This window comes from Cibotium barometz, chromosome 19, assembly GCF_041138505.1.
Source record: "Cibotium barometz isolate CiBa-2024 chromosome 19, ASM4113850v1, whole genome shotgun sequence".
NCBI classification, from domain to species: domain Eukaryota; kingdom Viridiplantae; phylum Streptophyta; class Polypodiopsida; order Cyatheales; family Cibotiaceae; genus Cibotium; species Cibotium barometz.
In genome coordinates, this window is record NC_141064.1 from 37,685,090 (window position 1) to 37,696,704 (window position 11,615).

An 11,615-nucleotide genomic window follows, 5' to 3' on the forward strand; every position below is an offset into this window, starting at 1 on the left:
ACAGTTGGAGGTGTTTTCCCACTATTTCTGATATCTTAGTAGTAGCTGTCCCACCTTGGGACAGATATCTTAATGAAGCAGGGTTTCACAAAAAAAGTGTGCGCGTGTGCGTGCGTGCATGCAGACATTATTAACTTTTATACTTTTCTTTGAAATATATATTTGAGTGCACCCAGTGGACGGGCACTGATCCAATTGGCCAATATCTCATTACAAAGTTGATTATTCACCTCGATACACAACAGCATGCTCTTCGAGAGGCTAACAAACTGGTTAGAGATGTACATCCTAACCAAGTATGTGAACCCTTATTTCAAAGTAAAGTTGAAATGTTTAGGAAGCACAGCCAGCCGTATGCATCACAGCAGCTGCTTTTCAGAGAGCAGCAAAATGGTGATCATGCAACTGCAGCAACGTCTAGACATGCAGACTACAGTATCCATTATCCATCAACTTAATCAAATAAACTAACTGAGGAAGGAGGGAAGCAAAAAGGGGAAATAAGCCATGGGGCAGTTCAATATACATAGAGTTTCAATTGCTGTGTATATGGATAGCCTTCTTGCACCATCATCATAAAATTAACTATACTGTTGGCATCACTTTGCTGTACTCCCTTGAAGTTGATAGAGGATCCAGAAAAATTCCAAAATCCTTCAGTATGGCTTAACAGCATTAACTTCGTAACAGCAACATCCCAGACAAAGAAACGATGCACTATCAATTGAGCATCTCAATCATTCTGTGAAATCCTGTTACAGTACAGATCCATGTTATGAGGTGCCCTTATTTTGAAGCTTCACCTGACAGAAGTGCCATAAAATTGCCACCATGTACTCTCTCATCAGGCAGAGACAGAGAAGACATGTTGAAAATGCCATCATCCTCCAAGTTGGAGAACCCTTTTTGTCCCAATTCTTGTTGTCTGCCAGATGCACGCCTTTGCATGGACAGAGATCCAAACACCTGAGATGAAATAGAGGGCCGTAACATAGGATCTGTCTTAGACGTTTGTTTTCTCATGCCAAAGGTCACAGAAGAGTCAAAAGTCAAGCTCTGGCTAGCTCTGACTGCTAGCATCGGTGGAAACATTGCTAACTGTGGATGATGGGAAGTATCCTCGTCCATGCCATCTTGTTCTCCTCTAGAAGTCCCACTGCTTGTGCATGCTTCCAAAGGTGACTCCGACCCTTCCAACTCAGAGCTGTTTTCCACATCATTCTCCATGGCATTACCAAACTGTTTGCTTGCATTAAAGCTAGATCGAAAGTTATCCTCTTTATGCATTGACCCTTGATTTTCTCCACACAGAAGACTTGCTGCAATCCCTGCTGGAAGGGTGCTCCCAAAGGTACCAGTTCCATGCACTCTTTGATCCTGTACCAGAGCACTATGTGGTGCACAAAGGTCTAGCTTTCCTTTTGCATATCTATCACAAGAGCTCTTGAAAATATCCCATGCCTTACCTTGAAAACATTCTCCAGAGTGTATAGAACCTTCTTGACCCGATGAACAACTTTTCCCTCCACCATGAACTTTGCAGAAGTCGGTACTGCCTTGTGCACTTTTATTGCAATCTTCTGACTTGCAACGCTTACCACCACCATGTCTCACACAACAACTTGTTCTTCCTCTAGCACTCTTGGTGCACCCTTGTACTGCACATCGCTTACCGCCCCCATGTGCAACACAATATGAAGTACCCCCATGTACACTCTTAGAGCATACCCCTCCGCCGTCAAACATGCATCTTTTACCGGCCCCGTGGCCTTTACACAGAGGTGTACTTCCTTCTGCACCCTTATTGCATCCTATTACTATGCACCTCTTCCCGCCCCCATGAGCCTTGCAAAACATTGTACTTCCTTGAGCACCCTTTCCACAGTCAGGGTATTGACACCGCTTGCCACCCCCATGTGAGATGCATACGGTGGAATAGCCCTCTGCACTCTTTGTGCAGCCTTCTCTTTGGCATCGCTTTCCTCCACCATGTCGTATGCAAAATCCTGTGCGACCTCTTGCTGCTTTGGCACATCCATCATGACTACATTGAGAACCCCCACCATGTCCAATGCAATAGTCTGTCTTCCCCTCAGCACTTTTAATGCACCCTGAACTCTCACATCTCCGCCCCCCTCCATGTGCCTTGTAAAAGATTGTGCGACCTTCCGCCCCTTTGTTGCATCCATGCTTTTGGCACCTCCTCCCGCCGCCATGAGAGATACACAAGCCAGAAGCACCTCTTGCCCTCTTTCCACAACCTATGAACCTACACATCTTGGAAGTTCGATCTACAAGACCACTAGATGTTCCACTGGTAGATGTAGTGCCGCTTGATGCTCTCAAACTCGAAACATCAGCTTCTGGGGCAGCTTCGGTAACCGCCAGAATGTTCGACTGGAATCTTTGTGCCTCAGAAGATGAAACTCTGCCAAACTGGTGGCCCATTAATAGAGGTAGGATGTAGCTTCCATTAGAGGTGGAGCCTTCATCGATCATAGGAATGCCTTCACTGTATGTAGTTTGTGACCTACAATCTTGTTGTAGAAACGGTGAGCTTGAGGCCTGATTTGACTTCACAATACCTGCAGAGTTGCTCGAGACACCCATTTGCAGCTGCATCTCGGACCCATTCTCAATACAAAAAGTTTCTTCTACCATGACTGATGTAGTTTGCAAGTGTTCAGATTCAGGAAGAGAACTCTCACCTGATCTATCAATATGGTTGATGTTAAGATATAATGGGTGATGGTAGACAGGAGACACAGCAGAATCCGCACCGGAAATAACTGGCATTATCATGAGGCCCAAACCTAACTCAACTGCTGGAGGGTCTTCCTTCTTCAAATCTTTGATGGGGATGGTGGCTACAGAAATCCAGCTTCCTGCACTGATTGCACTGTCAGATAGGCTGATTGTACGGCCAAGGCTACATGCACCATCCATGGTAGTGTCGAGACCGACTGTACAATCGACTCCAGTTGTATAGCCAGGGCAAGCTGCACCATCCATACGAGATGTACGGCAAATTGTGGTTGCACGATCAGTGCCAGCTGTACGGCCAAGGCCCAATCGCAGCCTGCACTCATCCTCAAACCCTAGGCCCGGATAATCCCACATGCACACATCGCTGCCATCATTGCTGTTGTTGAGGCGCATCCTTTTGATCCCTTTGAATCGATCACACAATTCCATTGCTTGGATGGACTCAATTTGATCACGGTTCTCTGTAATGGAAAGCTGTCCAGAGGCAGAAAGGAGTGATCTCTTCATCAGCCTTTCACAGGATTCACATAATTCTCCGATGGATAGGGATCTGGGGCACGGATGCAGGGGTGCAGAAGCATCACTATCCATACCATCCATACCTGCTTGGATGCTTAAGTACTCATTAAACCATGCGCAGTTGCACAGGAAATTAGCTGAAGGGGGAAGTCCATGGCGACCTCTACGAGGGTTTCTAGGCTGTTCTCTTCTGCATGTTGTTTTGGAGATTCTCGAGAGGGTGAAGAGGTGGATTCCACGTGTGACGGAGATTCTGTCGTTGCAAGTGTATCAAACATTTTCCATAGGAAAAAGTTAATTCTTTTTTCCACCACCTTTCATAGTGGATTCTACCAACAATGAACATGGTGGCCCATGGGCACCCCCCCATTGATCCATTTTCAAACTAAGATTTTGAAAGAATGTTCTTGGCCCCTTGTCACCCCCATTGATCCATTTTCAAACTAAGATTTTGGAAGAATATTCTTGATTTTGCCTTTGGGCGGATTCTTGTTTCCTCCTCGAAGCGCGACCACTCACAAGTAAGAGTGTGGCAATATTTGATCACCCTAGAAACCTTACAATCTACCTTACTCCTGCTCCACTACATATTGATTACTATAAAATCCTCTGCTCATATCGCTCTAACCAACCCTCTTCTCATGCAAATCGGGATGTATTACTGTTCCACTAAGACAATGCATCTTCCCTTTCATACCCCTTCGGAGAGAACTTTTTGTTGGATCGCTCTTTGCCCCCATGGATAGTATTAACCCTCCTCTTTGTATACAAAAAAAGGGAGAGGATGGTACAACCATGTCCAAATAAATAAGAAGTATTTGAATTGGACCAGGCCAAGTGGCTTGTTTTTTATTTAAGCACACAAGGAAAGGGTGAGTGGGGTGGGGTGTAGGAGGAGGAGGAGGAGAGGGGGTTCGGGAGAACAAGGAGAGGGGGGAGGGGGTTGGTTTGTTGATTAATTAGTCTAGTACAATTAGAATAATACTATTTTAATAGAATAATATTAAAATTAAAAAACAACCTTAAGATGCTTTCAAAAAATGTTTTGATTTCATTCTTGTATAGCACGAAAAAATGAGCATTTTTGGGTTTTTATAACTCGTCAATCCAAGCTACAATTTGCAAATTTTGGGAAATTTTCTACCACTATATAGATCCCATTTTTTTGGTGTGGTGAGCGCGATCAATATGGGTCCCATTTTTTAACGCATTGAGATTAGCACATTTAAAAATGAAAGAAAGCAAGTTACTCTCATTAACTAAAGTTTACACGGCTTAGGCTCAAGAGACTCTAGCTCTCGTGTGGGAGAGAACACCATAGCCAAGAAAGGTCAAGAAAGCTAGAAATCTTGATTTGATTAGAAAAATGAGTATTCTTTGGTTAGTGCCCATAGTTGGGTTTTATACCTCCTACCTTTACACACTACCACTTATTAATGTCCCCCATACTTAGGTAGCCCCCCAAGCCCATGGCCTTGGCCCCACTATTATAAATGGCCCATAAGCTACAGAGTTCAAATTCTTTACACATTTGCTCTTCAAATGGGAGGACTATTTTACACGTATGAAATGTATTATATTATAAATGGCCTATAAGCTACAAAGTTCAAATTCTTTACACAACTAAGGACAATTGCTCTTCAAATGGGAGGACTATTTTATAGGTAGGAAATGTATTATATTATATATGGCCCATAAGCTACATAGTTCAAATTCTTTACACAACTGAGGAGGGACAGTTGCTCTTCAAATGGGAGGACTATTTTACAGGTATGAAATGTATTATATTTTTTATGTTCAATATTTGAGAAAGAATATATGCTCGAGTAATATGTGTGCAAGAACCAACCTCTATGTCAAATGTGTGAGCAAACTATTTAAAGGTTGCACAAGGTGCAAGTGTTATAGGTATATATTTTATTACATTTTTGAAGCACAATAATTATAGAAAAATATTCTTGATTAACTCTGTGTAGAAACCAGCTTAATAAATGGAATGTGTGAATGTGCACAAGGTTATTTTGTGAGTAAAATCCCATTAGTATTTATCATTGGGCAAAGGTTTTTTTTCATCTATAAACCTTAGAAACCTTGACAAGGTTATTTATATGTAAAGCAAAAGCCCAAAAGTGAAAAAGCAAGCCCAAATTTATACGCACAACTATTATTAGCTCCTTGGGCTATATATTGAATAAAATACTCAAAATACTCATGTCGAGGAAGTGCGAGTCACATGCATGAGGGGGGAGATTGCACCCAATAGTTTGTTGATGGTGATGTCTACTTTATCTCATGTTTTTATTTTATGCTTAATCTTGTCAATTTGATTCAAGTCTATGGTTTGACCCTTGATATATTTGTGAGTTTGATTAATTCTTCAAAAAGTACATAAGATCCCATCAGCAAGTGGTAAATATGTACACATGGAGCACTTTAATTTGATTAATTTATTTAAAGGTTATATAAGGTGCAGTGCAAAGCAAGTGATGAGCGGTGCGAGTGTGTCACTCGTGGAGGATCCTATTTTGTGTCAACTCAAAATATTATTTTGTATGGGTATTTTATGACAATGCGCCATGATTTTGATATAATACTTTATCCGCCCTTTGTGCATATGGGCATGGACATTTAAATTGTATGTACACATTAATAAAGTCTATGGTGCAAGGCACATAGGTGTGAATAGGATAAGTGCCTCACCAATTTTGTAAAAGGAAAAAGCCCAATCTTTTATGTGCACTCTATTATTGGCTCAAGGGCTAAATTTTGGAATATGATTAAAATACCCATGTCGTGGAGAGACTCTCACACATGGGGGGGGAGATTGAACCCAATGGTTTGTCTTGTGTGGTGAAGTATTTTCTGTTCGTTTTACTTGGAGAAAGATTCCTACTTCAGTTGTTGTTGGTAGTATCAGCAAAGCTTTGGCAAGTACAAAGGACATCTTTTCAAGTTATAAATCAAAAACATATTTTTGAAGCAATTCCAAAAATTCAAGCTATGCCTATTCCCTTGCAAACCTTGATTTTATTTATTTCAAAAGGAGTATGTAAGTAGTTTAAAAGCCTACAAGCTTGTCAAGGCCAACCGTGATGAGTACAAGAAAATTATTATAAAAGTAAGAGCTCTCTTTGGACCTCTGAATAAAAGAGAAAACAAGGAAAGACCTTTGGATAAGTCCCAAAACAAAGTTAAACTCTCTAGTTTACAAGTCTCACAAACTCACAAACAAAAAAAAACATGAGCAAGGCTTTCAATGAAAACGGTGTTTTTTCTTCAAATATGATAAGTGGAAAAATGGAAAAACTTATGCAAAATGGCGCCTCCCATCACGCATAATGGATTTCGCATCTCTTCATCCCTTCGAGATGTGTTGATGCTGCTTAATACCATCATGGACCTCAGTTAACCAAAGAAAAACATGGGTTATGTGTGAATCTCTCTTACCTTCTTCTATAGCGCTACACATTTTTCTTCATGCACGAGGAGAAGACTAAAAGCTTAAACAAGGTTTAGTCATGAAACTAGTTCACCTTTTTCTTGACCCCCAAAACGGTCACATCATGTCTTTATCATATTTTTTTGGCTTGGATTTTTTTTGTATGAATCAAATCTTTTTTTCCTTCCCTTCCTCCTCGCATTGCACATAGGGTTTAGTGGAAACTAGGGGGAAATCAATATCCCCCTTTCTCATATATATACATATATATAATAGACTGTAAAAGTCTTTGAATTTTAACTTTAGTATAGTTTCCACACCTTATTTCCAAGCCTAATTAAAATCTCCTAACCTTAAAACCTTCTATTCCTTTTGACTTAGGCAACCATGTATGCCTTTTGATAACATAGAATTACTTAATGCATATGACTAAAGAAAGACCTATAGAATCTAAATTTTAGGCTGGGTTTCTTTTAAAAGATTATATATGTGGGTGTGTGCCATTGCACCTTAGCAACCATGGTCCTCTACTCAATATATATATATATATATATATATAGACATATATGCTTAAATACATATTCTTACAAGTATAGAAAAATTAGTATAGACCACATTTAGTTAAATAATAATAATAATAAGTCTAATATAAAGACATATAAATTTTAGTCTTCACATGCATTATTAGCATCTTTAAATCATGATGAAATAGAGTGGAAATTGAAGTTGTCCGAACCTTGTGTTCATAATCCTATTAAGACTCATCATAAATCAAGCTTGTATACACTATTAAGTTTGAATATCAAAGGGATTGTTTTGTCATAAGAGACTTAAAAGGTTATTAGTCCATTTGTATAAGACATGCCATCTGCATTTCCTTGTGAATATGGGTGCTGATAGTTACTAAGGAACCTTGATAAAGAGACTAATGACTTTAGGAGTTTTAATGTTTATGTCTAGTTAAATGCCCTTCAGTCGAAACCCCATAGGAATCAAAAGACAATTCTAAGCATGGGGAAACGCATGCAAAAGAGGTTCTAACCTTTATGTTCTTTTGGCTTACACAAAATGTGGATTCTCATGGAGCCTTATTAGCACAAAAGTTCCTAACTAGAACTCTGCTTTAAAGATCCTACAAACCTCAAAGTCTGACCTAGTTAGTGTCACGGGATCTAAATTTCTAAGGAGATAGAAATCAAATAAAATTGTAAGAATTGATTTAAATTCAAACAATTCATCAAACATCACATGACCATGATCAAAATATTCAAAAACAAATGAAAATACTTAGCCCACAAAGATTCGGATTCAAGATTGGATGCAATCCTCCCCCCTCATGTGTGTATGGCCTATTTTCCCCCACACATGAGTATTTACGAGATACTTTATTCCAATTTTGGCCATAGCCTCCAAAAATACAAAAAAGGGTGCTTTTCTTGCACGACACTCTCTTATCTTCAAAAATAGAGTGCCCATAAATTGAGGCTTGGGTTTAAAGCATATCACGCTTTACCAAATATCAAAGATCAATTCTATGCTTGATAAACTATGGCTTTTACAAAATAAATCAAAATTTGCACAAGCTAACACATGTATATACAAAGCTTGTTTACAAAAATGGTGTGCCAAGTAATAAATTTGTGCGACTTCTCTTCAATCCTCGAAATCCTCTTCACCTATGAAATAACCAACAATAAATTGGTGAAATAAATATTCCATAAGCATACAAACCATCATCACACACATGTTTACCAGGCGTAAGTAACCCATGAATCACCCCTACATACGAACCAACTGAAACAAACATTGGAGATCCCAAGCATACGTCAATATCCACCAAACTTATTAATATTTATAATGGTATCACCCATGATATTAACATAATTTGGCATGACACAAAGATAATCCAAGCGTCCCTGAATTGACTAAGAGGAATTGACTAAGAGGGTAGAATAATATTTTTAAGAGGGCTTAAAATATATTCCCATAACATTCCCTCTTGCTTGAGTTTGCAATTGCCCCAATTGTCGGTTTGTCGAAAAGAATGGAGGATCTCTAGGAAAGCATGAAAATATTTCTCAGGCACCCATCTTTCATCTTCACGAGGATAATTTTTGAAAGTTATTAAATATTTGCTATATTGGTTTCCAGTACAAGTTGGTGTAATTTGATGGTCAATGATAGTATCTGGGAGTAAAATTTCTTGGTCTCCTTTAAATAATAATAAGAGGTGGTTCTTCATATACTGGATGAGTGGAAAGTTGTCCTTTGAAAGGTTTTAGTAAGCTAACATGAAATGAATTGTGAATGTTCCAATGTGAAGGTAATTCAAGTTTATATGCAACATCATTAATTTTGTGGATCACTTTAAAATGTCTCTAAAATCTTGGTGCAAGCTTAACAGTTGGAAATTTTTCAACACTTTTAAGTTAACGTTTTTCAATTTTCAAAAGTACATAGTCTCCAAGTTCAAAGGATATAACTTTACATTTATGATTTGCTTGATTAACATACTTTTCTTAGGCATGAGCAATGGAATGTTTTACGTCATTCAAAATGGTCGTAAAATTAATCAGCAGCTTTGATTTTGTGAGAAAGTCTGGTTATCGGAATTGGTAAAAGTTTTCTATATATAGTTTCGAAAGGTGCTTGACCAGTAGCTAAATGAGGAGTATTATTGTAAAGCAAATTGGAGAAGATGAATGTACTTATCCCATGGGTTATGTTGTTGGGCAAGCAACATAGGCTCTGAGTAGATCTAAGATAGTATTGTTAGTAACCTCAGTTTGTCCATTTGTTTTCGGATGGAAAGCTGTTGAGAAATCTACTTTCGTGCTTAAGTTGGAGAATAATGTGATCCAAAAATTACTACAAAATCTTGAATCTCTGTCAGAAACGATGACTTTGGGCAAGCCGTGATGTACAAAGATTTGTTTGATAAACTTGTTGAGAAGTCAAAGGTTTCTCAAGGTAAGAAGTATGCTTGCTTACTCAAACGGTCAATTATTATCCAAATCATATCGTTATTATGACTCGGTGTAGTAGGCAAACTAGTGATGAAGTCCATTGATATTTGTTCCCAAGTGTCATTAGGAATTGGTAGGGGGTAAGGAGTCAGCTTTTACCTTTATAGCTTTTAATCTTCTGATGACAAACAGAACATTCAGCCACAAATTTTGCTATATCTTGTTTGAGATGAGGCCAAAAGAATTCCCTAGATAATACTGGTTGTAAGGTAGCTAAAACACCTCGATGACCCATGTATGGTGGTTGATGCATTTCCTCCAGTATGAATTGTCTGAAAGGTTGTGTAATACACAATCTTTTTTGGAAGAAAAGATAACCATCATGGCATGAGTAATCACCAATAGGGTTCCATCATGGCATGAGTAATCACCAATAGGGTTCCAATTATTGTCTCTAAGCTTAGTCCAAATTTCAAAAAAAATTGGGCCTGTATCATAGGATTCTCTTATAGGACTTAATGGTTGACTTTGAATAACAGAAATGTTGTGAATACTAGGACGTCTACTTAAAAGCATCGGCCACTACATTTTCTTTGCCTAGTTGATATTGAATCATGGGTTGGAAACTTTGGATAAATGAAGCCCATTTGATATGTCGATCAGAGATCAATGGTTGAGTCAACAAATGACAAATACTTTGTTGGTCTGTCTTAATTAAGAATTCCGATCCCATTAAATAATGTTTCTAAAGACTTAAAGCATGGACAAATGTAGCTAATTCTTTGTCATATGTACTATAATTTCTTTCTGCTCATTTAAGCTTATGACTTTCATAAGCAATTGGATGTCCATCTTGTATAAGAACAACGCCAAATCCTTCTCCACTTGCATCAGTAACTACAACAAAGAACAGTCATTAAAAATCTGGTAATGTAAGAACTGGTGCATGGGTCAGTGCTTTCTTAAGTTCAGCGAAAGAATGCCTATCGACTAGTCCATCAAAATGTCTAGCTTTCTTAAGAAGTTCAGTCAAAGGATGTGCAATATATACAAAATTTCTAACAAACTTTCTATAATAGCTACATAATCCAAGAAAAGATCGGAGTTCGTGAATATCACATGATCTAGTCCAATTAGTAATGCTTTTGATCTTTTTAGGATCTACTCTAATACCATCAGCAGGACAATGTGTCCTAGATATTCAATTTCTTCTTGGAAGAATTTGCTCTTTTCAGGATTGACATAGAGTTGATTTTCTTGAAGAAATGAGAATATTTTTTCTAAATCCTGTTCATGTTCTTGACGATTCTTACTAAGAAAACTAAGATATCATCAAAAAACACTACAACAAAGTTTTGATATTTCAAGAATATCCTATTCATCATTCTGTTAAAAGTAGCTGGAGCATTAGTCAAACCAAATGGCATAACTAAAAACTCATAATGGCTAGTTTGGGTCCTAAAGGCAGTTTTGTAGATATCTCCTTCGTCCATTCAAATCTGATGATAACCATACTTCAGGTTGATCTTGCTAAAGACTCGGGCTCCTTTAAGTTTGTCTAGCAAGTCATCTACTCAAGGTATTGGATATCGATTCTTAACAGTAATTTTGTTTAGTGCACGATAATCGATACACAATCGATATGTACCATTCTTTTTTTTTAACGAGAAGAACTAGAGCACCAAATGGAGAACTACTGGGTCGAATCAACTCTTTATCTAATAGTTCTTCTACTTGCCTTTGAATCTCCCTCTGCTCAAGCATGTTAACTCTATAAGGAGCTTTACATGGCGGTGAGCTACCACGAATTATTTCAATTTTATGGTCTTCTGGACGAGGTCTTGGTAAGCCAAGTGGTAAGTCATCTATGAAGCAATTAGAGAATTTAGAGATGAAAGGGTCATGAGACATATTTGATTTGGAGT

The 11,615-nt window shown here is 38.3% G+C and overlaps 1 protein-coding gene across 1 annotated transcript; it reads right to left on the bottom strand.

Annotated features, from left to right (window-relative positions):
* Positions 1-308: 308 nt before the first annotated feature.
* On the bottom strand, positions 309-3,564 carry LOC147628545 (uncharacterized). Its single transcript, XM_086813728.1, has one exon. The coding sequence runs from the start codon at positions 3,364-3,366 to the stop codon at positions 787-789; it is 2,580 nt and encodes an 859-aa protein (XP_086669854.1). The 5' UTR covers positions 3,367-3,564; the 3' UTR covers positions 309-786.
* Positions 3,565-11,615: the final 8,051 nt, after the last annotated feature.

Excerpts from the sequence above, each read along its gene's own strand:
- LOC147628545 (XM_086813728.1), bottom strand. The coding sequence starts at position 3,366 with ATGGATGGTATGGATAGTGATGCTTCTGCACCCCTGCATCCGTGCCCC.